At 39.6% G+C, this 17,064-nt stretch overlaps 1 protein-coding gene across 2 annotated transcripts in view; it reads right to left on the bottom strand.

Annotated features, from left to right (window-relative positions):
- Positions 1 to 17,064, bottom strand: part of Oprm1 (opioid receptor mu 1) — a 125,988-nt gene that overhangs the window by 77,201 nt on the left and 31,723 nt on the right. The window contains exon 4 of one of the 2 annotated variants that reach the window (XM_048354332.1): positions 3,395 to 3,469. The exons of the other annotated variant lie outside the window; for it this stretch is intronic. Coding sequence (XP_048210289.1) covers positions 3,431 to 3,469 — 39 coding nt within the window. The 3' untranslated portion in view covers positions 3,395 to 3,430. Of the gene's footprint in view, positions 1 to 3,394; positions 3,470 to 17,064 lie in introns of those variants that run through there. 2 annotated transcript variants of the gene reach the window in all.

Genomic DNA, 17,064 nt, shown 5'->3' with positions numbered 1-17,064 from the left:
AATGTGAAATGAGTTGAAAAAGCATATTATTAAGTTCATACTAAGTATGTAATAAGGAGAAGAACCCTAGGAAATTGATCTTTCTGACAAAAAATGCCCTGGAAGCATATTTTCATATAATTCAGTCAAGAGGTTCGTTCAAAGATTGATATCATTAATTCCAATGTCTTTCTTGAGTGCTAAAATATGTGCAGCACTTATTCAATGGTTTTTAAAAAGGACCTTGTTTTAGGATGAGCTTTCAATCCATCCCAACCCATATCCTAGAGTCCTAAATCTCACAGCCATTGGTCCTTGTGTTTGTAATGTGGTACCTAAGGCACACTAATATTGGTTGAATAAATTGAACTTGACCAGCCTGCTCCTTCTTTAGGAAATGTCATGATGATATATATGAATCTGAACATTGATATATACTGTAGCATATGAAGTTATTATTTGAGCTTGCTTACTTTCTAAGCAACTAACACATGTAATTCCTTGCAATTTTTATATTTCAATGACAGTGGAGAATAAACAGTGTGCGTTAAAATTACTTCTAGTTAAATTCAATTGGTTCTTGGATAGATGTCCCAAAGCTAGGCCCCTTAATGGACATTTGCCTTATGTCATTGCAAACTGGGGATATCCAGAGTCTGTGCCAAAGGTGATCTCAGCGATGGTTCACTGTGATTTCCCCAAGTTAACTGTTTCCTTACTTCTTCCCTTTCCCTTCCCTTCCCTTTCTCCTTTCCTTTCTCCTTCCTTTCTTCCTTCCTGCCTTCCTTTCTGTCTCTGTTCCTCCTTCTCCCTCCCCCTCCCTTCCTCCGTCCTTCTTCCTTTCTTGCTTCCTTACTTCTTTCCGATCTAAGCCTCACCTCCCCCTTTTCTTTCCTTTGATTGGTGATTAGTGATTGACTCAGAGGGAAGAGTGCAAAAGCAATAGGGTGGTGAAGGCCGATGAAGGAAGAAGGCCCCCACGTGCCTTGAACTCAGTGAACTGGAATGCCCCCTGCAAGTCATCAGATAAACCAGCACAACTTTGCACTTCATGTCTACAATCTGTACTCCTGGGACACCAGGCTAGGAAGAAACTTCACCCTTATGTGAAAGGATGAAATAAGAAGAAACAAGGCCAAACCTTACATTTATCCTTTAATTTTCAGATTTCACTGAAGACACATTTCCCCCATGGTAAATTCTTGATATCATATTATTTACTTTAAAATGTCTTATATTTAAAATGAACCTGTCATTGTGTATTCGATGTAGTATCTACTAAATGACATGGAGCATATATGCTGTTTATGGAAAAAAATGGATCAAGTCATATACAAAAATTAAGTTGCTCTCAACTCATGCTAGATTATTCATACTAAGAATGCATCATCAGACAGAAACAATGGTAGCTGAGAAAGAGGCTAATGAGTAGAAAGCAATACAATGCCATCCCTTGAGAGAATTCTTGTCATCATGGCATCTTAAAAAGCCCTCATTTCCTCCTTAGTACTTCCATGCAAATATTTCATTGTCTCTTAATGTGTTTCATTCACATGACCCCCTTAAATTTCTCCATCATTGTTAAGGTTCTAGTTGTAATTACTTTGACCACAAAATGTAAAACATTAAACATGGAGCGCATATACTTTGGGATATCATATTTGAGGACCGGAGGAGGTTACTGGAGAAAAACACAAGGCGTCCTCAGAAGGAAACATTAAAATACTTCACTTTTGTTTTGTTTTTCCTTCTCCTCTAATGGATACATGGGTTGGGTCCACATAATTATAACTGATTAGATATGAAATAGTGAGTTCTGTTATTCTGATTCACGTTAGCTGACTTCTGGAAACATTGCTTTTGGATGTCTAGTTTCTATTTGTGCCTTGTTGGATTCGTGCACGTCCTAGAGTTGAAAATGCTGTCATTTTGTAGACTCAGGAATGCTCCTAAAGCAACCAGGTATCTTGGTTCCTACTTCTGTCTCCCTAGATAACATCTCCACGGAAGTCACAGACTTCATTCTATCCATTCAATCCATGCAATCAGATGTTCAAAGGGCAGAGCTTCTTATTGTGGCACCTGACATGGCTGTCTACACAAAACAAACAAAATGGTGGACAGGAAGATCTCAATTGCATGGCATAGCAAAGAAAATCAGTGGAAAAGGAGGGCTGTCTTAGAGAAAACACGAAGTGTGACATTTACAGAGGGTATCTTGACATTAGCAGAGTTTAAGAAGATCAGAATATTGGTTATGACTATATACATATATATTACACATAGATATGCAAATCTTCAAGGAAATAGTTTGGGACTACTGTAATACTAAATGTCCAAGGTATTAAAGGATTAAGAAACAGACCACACATGTCTTATATGGCCATTTGAATCTGCCTTATGATTGTCTTATGATTACATTGGTTGGGTCCATTTGAACTTCCTTGGCATCATTTGAACTTCCTTGGCATCATTTGAACTTCCTTGACACTCAACAAAAACATCTGTCATCTTGTTATGTTGATTTGAAAGACATCAGTATCATGAGCTGATTTTTTTCTGCTTTTTTTTTTTAATATAAAAAGAGAGAATGCAGTATGGAGAAACCATAGAGAAATGAAGAAGGCATTTGAACACTTGACTTCCAGTGTGGGTGAAGTGAGCTCACTGGCTGGACCTTGGAGTCAGTCAGATGAGAGTAACAGAATGACACAGGGACAGTTGGAGAGAAAACACCGGAAACAAGATGGAGAATCCCCGCAACTCTCAGAAAGTGTTTTTGGTGCAAGAATCAACCATTGTGCTGCTGACAGACACATAACTGGGTTCAGCTTTCCTTTCAAGTTCATCTTTCCATTTGCACATAGGTGGAGCTAGCTGATCAGGAGTGCTGTCTATATAAACAACACAAAGCCAAGACATGGAAGTGCTACCCATGTCTTCACTGGGTGGTACTTTTAAAGTGAACAAATGGTCCAAAAATAGAATAATGTGTTCCACTACAAAAGACAAGATGGACCACCCACAGAGGTGCTTGGATCCGAGGTAGCATTTACTTTATGCGTTACTATAGTGAATTTCATAATCAATGGGTTTTCCTTGATGAAGTCAAAGGAATTGCTTGAAAACAGAATACTACATAGAGAAGGGTCATGTTTTATGATGACTCCAATTCGCATACCGTGGGGTATTGTGGTCCTGTGGGTCCTCTTCCTCATGATTGTGCACGTAAGCTGGAATCTTCAGCATGCAACACTTCCTTTCTTTCCAAGCACTGGGTATTGTTGGGTTGTTCTCGAGTGTGCAGAGTAGGGTCACTAGCGAAGGCAGACTTTATGACTCAGAAGCTTTATGGTTCTAGGAAACTAGAATTCCTTCCATCTTCCTGTAGTGATCTTCTTCTGCAGATGTGGTGGCTTGTAAGCTCAGTGAGGGTCTGGATAAGACTCGGTTAGGGCAATGGAGTGGTTTCTGCTTCCAGATTTTCTAGCTGAAAGGAGAAAGAGCAAAGACTGTGAGTGTGTCACACTTTTGCTGAGCATCTTCCGTATGTAAGAACTAGGCTAAGCATCACCCTGCACACTTTCACCTGTCACCCTCAGAGTTTCTCCCCAGTGCCAAAGCCATTCATTAATTGGGTTGGTTATTATGTTGGGTCATTGCGAATAGGCTTTTGCATTTGTGTGTGTCACTGGAGAATCGTATCTAGGTTGTTATAGAAAGCAGTTCATGTTTTCATGGCAAAAGTACATTCTAAACCAACCTCTTTTGCTCCCACCATTCCTTACTTTCTTCTTCCTCCTTATCTTCAAATCATGCCTCATAAAGCAAACTATGGCCCTTTTTTCTGATTTTTTTCTCATGTTCTTTATTCCTAGTTTCTAATTTTTACTCAATTTTCAAAACTAATGTTTTTATCTTTCCTGCTGTAACCGATTGGAGATTATTCCACACTCTATTCCGCTGTAAAGGTAGCTTGACAGTGTGGAGGAATTTGTTCAGGGATGTGAAAAAAACGTGGCCTGCTATTTTCAAATAAGAGAAGAGAACTCTGAAAGCGAAGGAGGCTTTTAGTTAACAAATAATTGTTTTGACAGCTAGTGTATGTTTATTTTTTGGTGTGCCAGTACTAGGGCTTGAACTCAGGGCCTCGTGCTTGGCTGGCAGTCTATCACTTAGAACTCTAGTTTCAGCTTTTTGCTGGCTAAAATTAGAGCAAAGAGTCTCTTAGATTTGTCTCGGATCTAAATGTCTCTTTTACTCTTCAGATCTCAGTCTCTTCAGTTGTTAGGATTAGAGGTAGAAGCCACCAGTGCCCAGCAACTGTTATAATACTGTTGAGGAGAAAAGAAGATGTTCGCTTAGTAGGTAAAAGGGATGTAAAATATTTCTGAGGAAAACCAAAGCTTTATTTTGGTAAATTTCAAATTATAGCAAAGGTATAAGATTTTAGTGGTTATAAAGAAAACTGTCCACCTGCTGCCCAGATTTCATCCACTGTTAACAATCAGCTCATTGCTTTACCAGTGGAGGCCTCTATCCCTCTATCCTCTCTCTCTCTCTGTCTCTCTCTGTGTCTCTCTCTGTCTCTGTCTTTGTCTCTCTCTCTCTCTCTTTCTCCCCCTCTCCCTCTTATAGACACACAGACACAGACATCATCTCTTTTGAACCTTTTGGGCCAACACAGCCAGATTGTCTTTGCGCACCATTGCTTTGCTGACTCTACCTAAAAGCAAACTGTCCCTGGCTGACCATCTGTGTTCTTCGTCAACAGGCAATGAAGTCAGCTCAGGCAACTGGAGCATTGCCTGAGCTCTGCCCTTGGCCGAGCATGTTTACTGCTACCGGAAGTTCTGAAACTTTGACTCTGGTTCTTCCAACTGTGACTGAACTCATTGTGCATGCAGCTGCCAGCTGGTCTAATAACTCTGCCCAACAGGATTTGCCAGCAGGGGAAGGGCTGCACTCTTCTGCTGTTTTCTGGGCTCTCCTGAACTTTCTGAGAGTCTTTAGCTTCTTGTCACAAGCCATAGAGTTCCTGCAGCAAAGAAGTGTGCTTGCTTACTTAGTCATTTCCTTTGTGTCTTGTTAATTCTTTTTTCAAATCATCATTTGAGATTCTTGCCAAGGTGGCAAAATGTGTCAGGTGCAAAGATAGCTAAAGAGTTTGTTGGAAGAAAAAAGGTAAATGCTCACAGACTAGGTTCAAAGGCATAGGGAGATTTCCTTGGATTGGGGACTAACTATTCTAACCCAAATGGTTCAAAAGAGGGCAGCAAGGAAGTGGAGCAGTGACTAGCCTTGAACAAAAGAGTTCAGGGACAGCATCTGCACCCTGAGTTCAAGCCCCATGACTGACTGACAAAAAGGGAAAAGAAGAGGGCAGTGAAAGTTCTCCACCTCTGCCCGACCTGTTGATGAATGAATGGATGGAGGCGGAATCATAAGGGGCACGATTTTGTCTTCATGATTGTATTATTTCTAAACCAAGGAGACTTCCTTGGAATTAGCAAAATTGCATGCACTGCCTGTAAGAAAACTCTTCAAAGCCTGAAGGCAGCTGCTGCTTCAGATTGTCTGTCCCAGACAGAAAAATTCCGCACCTGGAGCATGCCTTGCTGCGTTTTAGAGACTATACTTTCTGGGGAGTGGAAGACTCCACCATCTGCTCCTGGTATCTGTGATGACTTAGGGCCAAAAGATGTCCGTGATAAAGGCAGCACCCGTTATGTTATATGACATTCTGCAATTCTAAGCTGTGGGAGGGGAAAACTAACTCTCTCCAAAGTACTCCATCACAGGGCCATGTGCACACACCTGTGAAAACTGGAGTTCCCAGAGAAGAGACTGGTGGGTGGACCACTGAAGAAACACAGTCAGATTTGGGGGTATAATGTGCCCTCAAAGTGCATGCTATTCTCACAGATGAAAGTGGTACCTGCTTCTGTAAAGCTTAGTTCCTTTATGAATATCAATATCTATCTTTTTCTAATGGAGACAGTCGAAAAGATTTCAGCTGCCTGGGAACATCACTGTGTGAGACTCTGCTGTGTCTGACCCTGAAGGACAGAGGCCTTACATGCTACCAGGGAAACTGCACATCCCTTCCCAAAACCCATGATCCAATCATTGAGTACTAGGTCCTCTTGAGGAACCAAGACCACACATTTAATCAGTTAGCTTTGAAGGAGAATAAAACAGGATGGGAAATAATTATGGCCATTGGGTGTTGCTGATTGGACCTCTACTCCTGTGATTGATTGTGTAATTGGTACTCATCATTTCCATGCTTGTTCTGCAAGTGCTCATGACATCTATGGCAGATTTTCCTGTTCTGTGAAGAGCCACTTACAGATAGAGAGGAGACGGAAGGACACATGCAAGACAGATCAGAACTTAGCCCTTTGGTTTCCTTTCATGTTTTCTCAAAAAACAATTTAGAATTCTAAGAAGAGAGAAGGAAAACTGTAGCCTTGATTAAGGACATCAATGCAACAAGGCTAATGAAAAATGCAGCATCACAGTATCATCCTTTGGTGTGACCAGTGGAATTGAGAGAGAGAGAGAGAGAGAGAGAGAGAGAGAGAGAGAGAGAGAGAGAGAGAGAGAGAGAGAGAAGAATAAAAGGAAAAGCTAAAGGATCTGGAGACTTATGATGGAAAATCACCACCTGAAATCATTTGATATGGAAGGCCTGGCTGTTCCACACTATATTTTGGAGTTCAGATACTATGATGAAGTCAATCAGTTGCCTGTAATAGCACCTACCATACCCTCTTGGGTTTTCATTTTGTCTTTCTTAATCATTTCTGCACCTAAAGACAAAGATGGTTCTTAGGCTCAACCAACAAATAATGTAACTGCTATGCTAAAGCACATCCTGAATTTTGCTGCAATTTACCCCCTAATGGAAGACTCAAAGCAGAGGCCAAATCTGTGTTTTTCAGCAAGTGAATTGGCCCCATTACATTGGTGATGTGTTGCGAGGTCCCAGCAACTTCAGGAGATAATAAATTTCACAAAGGCCCAGAAAGGCTCATTCATTCTGACAGAACACAGTTGCCACTCAAGTCAAAATCTTGGAAACGATGTTGTTTGATCTAAGAGAGCATCAAGAACACATTCATTGGTCTGTACCACATCCAAAAATAAATTTTTGCTAAATTGAACGATTGAGGTTTTCTATTTGCGTTCATTTTGTTGAGGCATGTATGTACAGACGAGATGGACAGGCCATCCCAATTGGCTGGGGACCTAAAGTGCAATTGGCCCAGGAATCAGTGAAACAGGCAGGGCCACAGACCACCCATGGGCCCTTGTGAGCTACAGCTTCTGGGAAGGGCTTCAGCTTCCATCCAGGGCTACTTTTCAGGTTTTTAGACTTACCACCTCCCTGACACTGCTTCCTACTTGAGTGGTGGAAAGGAGCATCTTAGGATCTTAGATCCTGGAGGTGCCAGGAGGAGGCAGTCATTAATATTCTTTTTATCTCTGAATTCCACCCCCTTAGTATGGGGAAGTAATCACCATGCTCACCAGAGATAAGCAGAAGCTCTGCTGGCCAATCAGTTCTACTGAAGGGCTCTTTATTCCCATCCTAGGGGAACTATGGGGCTCGAGGAACCCCCGTTAGCCTGCTTGGCTCCAAATTAGTCTGTGCCTGATGTTATCAGAGTCAGCTCCTGAAAATGATTCTCTCTTGAACATGTACAGATGTTCATAGGGACGCAACCTGTTCCAGCTAAGTGATGCCCAATACATGCACATTTCCTGGTTCACAAATGCCACGCACATCTCTTGGAATATGAATGTCCTTGGGTTATGGTGTATATAGCTGTCCAGGCAACAACTACTTGACGATAACCATATACTTTAACCAAACCAATGTAATGGTGACCCAAATCAACTATACTCAGAAGTCCTGAATAGGAAGCTCTTGTCTCCTTAAAGCAGAGCTACCTGTCCTTAGGGGTTGATAGTTGGATCACCTTTGATTTTCTGCAATGATAGTCAATTCACTCTATGAATCCAATCTGGGAATCCTTACTGGGTTCCCAGGTAAAGAGGGCAGTTCCACCCATGGGAAACCTGGCTTTCTGTTTCCACTGCGTTGCGAGTACTGTTCTCTGGCAACAGCTTCCACATTCTCGAGACAGTGAGGAATCTATCATTAAAACCAACTACTGTAGCTAGTGAGATCGAATGTACCATAGAAAAGAAATAGGCTCATTTGAATTTCTTGATTGTAAATGGACAGTGGGCTGGCCTTAGATGATATTCTTGCTGAACAGGAAAGATTTATATGGTTGCCAGCTGCTTCTGTTGTGTTTGGATTGACATTTATGATGTGATGATCCATGCACACCATAAGGAAGGAAGAGCCATTAGCTTTCTCTAGAAATTACTCTGCTGAGTATTGTTGGGTTTTATAATCCATTGTTAAGGTAAATACAGCAGACTGGCCTTATCCCGTAGCTGAGACTGTTGATCCTAACTCTCATCTGGTGACATATTAATTGCAATAAAAGGACAGTCTTGGATCCAGTGTTTACTAAGTATGTCTAGTCTAAATTGCTGATGGAGTAGCATAACCACATGAATGGAAATTTAAGTTTGGCTAGGAATATACCAACCTTACAGATTCATCGTTGAGAAATGCAACCCACTGCACATTCTTGCTTCTTCTCAGTGATTGAGCTGAACTGTAAGGCCTGCTTTTCTCCTAATCCTGAGCTGTACTCTAGTGAGTCAACTGGTCTACAAAGACCCTTCCCTGTCACGTTGTGACTTGCTATTAGGGGAGGAGGATTGGTTTGCTTACTGCTTGCTGCAAACTATGCTGAGCCCTATCTCCTTATTGGCTTGGTCAGGTGTGGTGTAGTATCATGTCTGTAGTGGCATTCTGGTCCATAGTATCATGCCATGAGGTATCAGGGACCAGAACAGTGGTACAACTGAGTGACATTCCTATGGTTTTCTTGGCTACAATGATGTCTTTCCTCAGGCCCATCAAGAAACATTGTTTATTTTTGTCCCACATATAGCTGGGACAAGCTGACCTGCTGGTTTGCTGAGATATCTCCTTTGGAGGCTGGGAACTCTGTCACTTTCTACAGCTGAACTTCTCTCCTGACAACAATCTGGGCACGGATATACATTTCAGTAGCTTTGGCATTCGATATGATACTTAGACACATTCATTGGCTAATATGCACATAGAATGTAATTCTCTGTCATCAGTTTTCTGGTAATATTTCCAGGAAGTCAACTAAAAAAATCCCATTGAGCTATCTTTTGGCCTATTTTAGAAATAAAATATTTGAAAAGCTCTGAAAGCTTCCAACTGAAGCTTATTTAGGGCAGTTTTAGACTTTCTCCATACAAAGATGGATGTGAATCTCCTGAAATTTTAGAGTTGAAGGAGACTTGGGGGATGATGTTTTTCAACCTCATCCATCTGGGGAAGGAAATTGAAGCCTGGAGAGGGGAGGTGGCCTGCCCAATATATTGCATGAAAAAGCTGGTTTTTTTAAAAAAAAATTCTTCATCTACTCTGTACTCCCATTTTCTCCTCCCTATTTCTGTTGCCTTCCAGAGTTGCAGTTGAAGCCAGTAATTCAATTGGGTACTCCTGAAGCTGAGCAGCATTTCAGCCAATAACAGACTTCTAAAATTTCACTCGTTAGTAAAACCATAAAAACAGACCCCTGGGAAAACCCCTTGGGGTCTGATGACTCATTAGCAAAGCTCTCCTTGTACCTCGGCAATGGGAAACTTCCTCCTTTCACTGTGCCCCATTGCCTAAGTCACGCACACTGGGATTTCCAGTACAAGGCTCTGACCTCAGAAAAGGGGAATTCAATGAGAGAGGGCATAATCGGACCGTTCCAAGTATTCTATATGCCTGCTCCCCTTACTTTTAGTGTGGACTTACTCTGTTCAATGGGTCTTTTTTCTAATAAAAGAAAGTTTGGGTGATTATTTTTGATGTTCAAAAAGAGAGACGGCCCCAGGATCTGAAGAAGGCATTCAGTCATAGAGTGGAATCCTCACTCTTAGGCTGTGAACCAGTTGCTGAGAAACTTCTGTTTGATGCAGGTGCTTTAAGCAACTGCTGGCCTGGGAGTCCAGGTAGACTCAAGTGGTCACCAGTAAGGTTAGTAACCAGTACAGTTAGTACCGGAACCCTAGCACTCCAGTCTCTAATCTGTTTCAATGAGAAAATACAATATTCAACCTTGGGTATGCTTTTCACAGATGGGTTTGCATGCCTTTTAGTATAAATTTATTTTCTGCAACAAACTGGCCTTTTATGCAAAACAAAAGAATGTGTCAGTTATACAGCTTATTCTTAGCAACGTGTAACTTAATTCAATAAAAACACATCCTGAAACTACATAGACGTTTTCCTTGTAATTATAAACAGAAAGTGGCAAACTTCAAAACAGAGAAAAACAAAAGTGAAAACCCAAACAAAACACAGCCTGTCCTCTTCTCAGAGAAATGAAATTCTGGCATCTTGTTTGTATGATACAAACTATTTAGACAAGTTATTCAAAATGAGTGGGAATAAAAGACTATGAGGACCAATTTTAGAATTCTGATTAATTCCTGTAATCCTGGGTCATTGCCCTTTCTTTAGCTAACTGGGATTCACAAATAGATTCATAGTTTGTTGGGACTCATGCTCTCTGGTGGAATTTTTAAACCTGCAGGTGAACCCTCTCTCCTGTGATATCTCAACAACTAGATCTACGCACAGATACATTTGAGAGCTTTGACTTAAAAAGTGATAAATGTACACACACACACACACGGATATACACACATGCATATACATGCATATATAGAGGAGCTTTTCAAAACCTTTAGAATATGAATATACAGTATCAATCCCTATGGGAAAAATAAGATCAGCCACATATTCTGACACTTTTTTTTTTATAGTGCTTTGTATCATGTACTGTGTTAGTATAACACTATAGTAGTGTTCTACAGGAATTTATTAGAGCTAGTATAACTGCAAATCTTTTTTATTTCTGTCTTTAAAAAATTTTTATTTTATTGTCAAGGTGATATATAAAGGGGTTACAGCTACATAGTTAGGTAGTGAGTACATTTCTTGTCAAACTTGCTACCCGCTCCCTCATTTTTCTTCCACCTTCCCTCACCCCCCCCCCGCCCGAGTTGTATAGTTAATTTTCAATATATTGTCTGTGAGTATTGCTGTTCATTGAATAACTGCAAATCTTATTCAGAGACTCATAGACCCATCCTTTCTGATGCCTTGGTTATCAAATTTAACACTTTAATTCTCTCCATGTTCTTTTCATGTAGGCAAACTGCGGATAACTGAATATTAGCAACTTTTAGTACAAGGACAATTTCTGTGTCTCAAAGCTTAGAATGTTGTTTCTAAGCTCAGCAAGTTGCATGCCTTAAATGGGAACATGCTTTTGAATGTCAATCACACTACAATTATGTGATTTTTTTTTTTTAGAGGAAACTTCTCTTTTTTGGTTGAATTGATGAACCATAACTTTGACTCATTGGCACTAACTGGGGATCACAGATTAGACAATTCTCAGTTCACTTTTCTGTGGCTGTATATGGTAACTGTCTCTCTCTCTCAGTATCTTCTATGTCTTAGGTAATCACATGAATCTATTTTAACTCCTTTCTCCATTTTCTTGGTGCCTTATCCTACCAATGAGGTTATTCAGAATTCTTCCACTGTTAGACGCTTTTAAAGTTTATAAACTTATTTTATTGAAGCATTGTACTCAGATCACAATTAAACACAGTATAGTGTTACCTAAAATTAATGAGTCTATCAATTGTCTTTAGAACAGCACTATTACTACTGAGTTTACCTGATGTCCTTGTCCAGTGTTTCTCCAAGAAAATCAAATTTGTTTTTCCATAACAAAGTTTATCTTGCTTCCTAGAGGCTATTTACTTCCTTTCTAACTGCTCTCAGAATCTGCTTTATTAATCTGATTTTGATTCTGAGAACAGTCTTAGGAAGCTTTTGTGGTTCTTCCTTTTTTTTCCCCAGTGGCTAACATGCTCCCAGTAATCTTGGAACTCTATTTCTTTACATGTACTTCCCAGGACTCCTTTCATACTTTGCCTCCATGATTTTGATTTTTCTTTCAATAATTGTGCTTCACCTACAAGTTCTCTTAACGTTTTAATAGTGCCAGGACATTTGACATCTCTCAAACTCTCACAAGATGCTCTAACTATCTTTTCATCTCACTTGGCCTTTAATACTTTCTTAACAACTTTCAGAATAAAGGTCATTTTCTCAGAAAGCGAAAGCGGAAGGAATATAAGGGCTGAAGAATCATGCGTTTCCTTTGTATTCTGTTAATACTGACATTTCTTTTTCTTGGCAACCATAATCAGTATTCTGTAATGAAGAAGGAAAGTTTCTTTGGAAGAACCGGTGCTGCTTTAGGAGATTAGATGAGGGGCTAGTTACAATGCTCATATACCGCTTTAAAGACATAATGACTAACCTGAACCTTAATGCTTTCCTATGTCTCATATACCATCAGTCACATCCCTCCTGAGGGCATTTGGCAATACCTGGAAGCATCTGAGCCGTAACAGCTCAGGGTGGATGGATGGTACTGGCAGGGTGATTTTCAACTTTCTGCAATGTAAGTGGACTTGTGACAAAGATGGGTCTGACCAAACTATCACTATTGTCAAGGTTAGGAAGGCTTGGGTTATATCATCTCATCACATAATTTTGTTTCTCCAAAATTTTCTTGGCAAAAAAATGAAATTCAGTTTTGAGGGAAAAAGAAAGGTAAAACAGTAAAGTCATCCTGAATGGCTATAATCCCACAATGACCTCTTGATTGACATTTTGCCTGTGTAGTCATGTCATGCTTACCTCAAACCTATGTGGTGGCTATTGTAGTCACCACCTGTCTTAAAGAGGCAGAAATTGAAACGTACCATGTTTGATAAGCCAGACTAAGGAGGTTCAGTGGTCATTCACAAATTCTGTGTAAATAATTGAGCCATCCAAATTTTCCTAGAATTTTATATTTTATCTACTTATAAAGGTTTCCCTCGTTATAGTTTTAAATGAATTTGCACACAATTATATGACATTTTCTTTGGTTAATTTTTTAAAAACTATTTGGATGCTAGGTAATTGATAAAACATCATCATCGTTATCTTATGCTCAGGGAGAAAAGGTATACACTAAATATATATTCCTGGTCTACAATTTCCCCACCGGCAGAGAGATAAATAATCTTGTTAAGTCCAGCATGCTAAGAAATGTGACTGCAGCTGTTTTACAAATCCTATGGTATCATTGTGATTTAGAGGTTTATATTTACTTGTCATTGGACATCAGGATGTCTATTTTTCCCAATGAATTTGTGGACCAACCAGAAAAAGGTTTAGGTGCTGAAATGTGACCTAGCAAGTCTCCCCTGTGGCATTTTCAAATTCTATAAAAACATGTCATGGCACTTATCTTTTTCATTACCAAAGGGAGATGTTTGAGGGAAAAAAAATAGCCCATGGGCTCTTGATTTCCAGGCAAATAATTAGGGAAATTGCCAGTAAGATGGATCTTATTCTACAAATTTGTAGTTCTCACAGTGGTATTTTCTCCCTCCCTCCCTCCATCCCTCTCTGCCTCCCTCCCTCCCTTCCTCTCTCCCTCCTTCCTTTCCTTCTTTCCTTTCTTTTTCTATATAAACAACTGAAATTTTTTTCTTCATATTCACTCATAGACTGAAAAGAAAAAAAATTCAAATTACGATGCAACTTTCAGTATATCTTTATTTGAGATCTGATAATTGTGTACCGATGATTTAGTATTGTTTGTTTTTTAACTTTGAACAAATGATTCTGATTTAATGTGTTTCTAGCAAGACTAATTATTTTTGAGTGTGTTCCTAGTAAGTTCAGATATTACAGAAAGTAAAAGTGGTATGTGTCTACTGGGTATAAACAGAAAACCAAGAAGCATTATGTTAAATTCATACTATCTCCCACTTGACATTCATTGCTTTACATCACTGCAGTGGAAGTGGCAATGACCAAGAGTCTCACAGAGTCGTGAACACTGACCTTAGGCCTCAAAACTGGTGCATTCTCTTAAAAAGTATTATAACAAGTCTTTAGCACTTGAAATTAGATCTGTTTAGAACCTCCTCCATTTATATCACACATATCTGAATATCATGCAATTATATTGGAGTAAATAGTAGAAGTCACAGACAATATGGCTCTAACATTTCCTTACAGTATGAAAAACTTCTGGTCACACCAAAGCCATGAATTGTAGTATAAAAGAAAGAAATTCATGAACTTTGACAAAAGAGAACTTTGACAAAAGTTATGAATCGAGTTTCTTGATTTCTAGGGAATAGTTAGAAAGGAGGATTGTTAGTAAGATACATTTTGTTCTGGAATTAGTAGCTCTCACAGTGTTTTTTTTTTCAGTATGATCTTGAAACTTTTATAAAATGTAACAATATGTAAATAAAAAGGACCAGAAAACTGCATTTCAAATGCATAAAGGCAGAAGTAAAATGAAATGTGGTATGGTAGAAAGTTAAAAGAGAAAAATATCCACTCTCCTTACTTAGCTCCCTGAGATAGAAAATAAAAGATGGACATATTTCAAAACACTAAATCTCAACAAATGAGGATATTTTAGCCAAATAATGTTACCCAATTTTATGTTAGTTTTAAAAAGAAGTATACTTTGCTGTGTTTTTTTTATCACTTCTGTACATTAGCTAAATAGCAAGAACAAAAAGTTCTGCACTAATTGAATTAGTTAATCCAATCATCAAAACTAGAAATCTCTCTGAGAAGAACAGAAAACATAGCAGGTATTAAGGTGCATCGATGAAGAGTGTGGGTCACAAAGTCAAATTCAGTTGAGTTAATCCTTATCTACTTTTAAATGTGACCTTGGATCAAATAGTTCCTTGGTCATTATTTTTCTCAGCTGTAGTCCTTATGAACGATTCCAATTACAAACCCATTAGCAAATATTATTCACTTTAAAGCCAAATAATTTCTGAGAATCAGTATCCTCTATTTAAATGATTACATATTCTCCATGATTGTAGTCAGTGAGAGAACCAAACCAAGCTCTTCTTGGATTTGTGGCTTTCCTTTTTCATTTGAAACGTGTGTATACTCTAATTCTACCTATCTACTGAGGCACACACACGCAAAGATTATCGGAACCATTTTCCTTTCAAGCCAAAGAACTGAAAGAAAAGTCACTTTGATTTCATTCACAAAATATGCACTGCCGTGGCCAGCTCCTGTATGTTTTGGGAGCTCTTCTCATTTGGGGCTTTTGTTATTGAATTGAAATCATTTCCTTCCCAAGTTAGTGCTCTACAGATGTCTTACAAAAATATAACTTTTGTGAGTGATAAAAATGATTTTAAAACCAGGCCTGTGCTTTTAGATTAGCTGGGGATAATATTATTTTATAATTAATTTGAATGCAGGTACCTCAAGCATAATTGTTCAAACCACTACTTTGAAATGTCAAAAAAAAAAAAAACCCCACAAAAGTCCTTTGAAAACATAACCAGGGAATCTAAGCATGAACTTGCTGCAGCAGAATGCCCTGATGTTAGCTTGATTGATCGTACATGATTTTGTCCTCTATGGCTCGGGGACAGATGTAAGCTTTTTCAACGCTAAGTAACTTTACAGGACTCCTGTCAATAAGCTCGACTGATTAGCCAGGTTGGACAATGAAGAAAATCTGCAAATGTTTAAGAGGCAAAGCTACAGTTCCTACTGATCCTGTAGCTCAGTGTTTTACTCAAAATGCAGATTCTTGTTCTGTATTCTCACACAATGGCTCTGATTTCTTATGGGAGTTAGTAACAACCTAAGCTTCCCCTCCCCCCCCCCCGCCCCCAGAGGTGACAGTTTGAGGATCTTTGGGTGAGTTCACACAGTGCTAACTGAAAATGGCATGACATGAGGGAGTAGGGCAACGTTTCGGGTCGGTATTAGATGCCTGGATGTTCGTTTGGATCCTGCCTCTCCCTGGCTTGTTCTGTCTTCTGCAATGGTTTAACTTATATGAGCATTCATTATGCCAGGCGTATCCCTCAGGGTTGTCACAGCAAAGAGGTGTGTGTAGTGGTGCAAATGAAAGCCCTTCTTAATTGGTATGTAGCATTGTGTTACAGTATTTTGCCATGGTATTCACGTATAAACCCAAGGGATCTAATAGAGCTGTTCCTTCTCCTATACCATGTTAAATCTTTTCAAAGATCACCTACATGGCACAGTAGAAGGCAGATTGTCGAGTGAAGTTGTGTTAGAAGCTAAGCGGGAAGGCAGGTGAGCAGACCCGAGTTGGATCTGCAGTAATCAGTAAATGTGGGGAAGCATTATGATGCAGAGTGAAGTTTAACGACACAAGGGAGAATGGTATGTGGGCAGACAAATCAAATTGTTCTGAGGGCAGATGGAAAAAAAAAATGCTATGCCTGGATCTACCTAATAAAGACCAAGAAGCCATAAAGACAGCAAGCCGAATATAAATCAGGCTTTATGTGCACTACAACGGAGCAGGAAGCCGAGTCTGGGAATGAGCCAGGAACAGGAGAGGTATCTCAACCCACACCCCACACTCACGAAGACTTCTTTAGGACACTGAACCCAGCTCTTGTTCTCATCAAAACTACTTAGTAGGAGCTGGGTGTGATGGGACACGCCTATAATCCCCGCAGTTGGGAAGTGAAAATAGGACCATCATGAGTTTGAGACCTGCTTGAGCTACATAATTAAAACTGGTTTCAGAAAACAAAGCAAAACAAAACAATAAAAACAACAAAATAGATAAATGAATAAAAAAAATTAGAAGATAGGCATATAGCAATTTGAATTTTGTGCAGTGTAATTCACGGTCAGATCACCGAAGACCGGTGAGGAGAAAGTGAAGAAGGCCTGCTGTGATTATTTCCCTGTTCTCGAAGAGCAGGCCTGAAGTCCTGAGGTTGGAGTGTGATACAGTCAGTCCCTTTGGTTGTCAATTGGTTGCACACCACAAAAGCTCA

Source organism: Perognathus longimembris, chromosome 9 (genome assembly GCF_023159225.1).
Source record: "Perognathus longimembris pacificus isolate PPM17 chromosome 9, ASM2315922v1, whole genome shotgun sequence".
Classification (NCBI taxonomy): Eukaryota; Metazoa; Chordata; class Mammalia; order Rodentia; family Heteromyidae; genus Perognathus; species Perognathus longimembris.
This window is presented reverse-complemented; position numbering and strand designations above follow the sequence as displayed.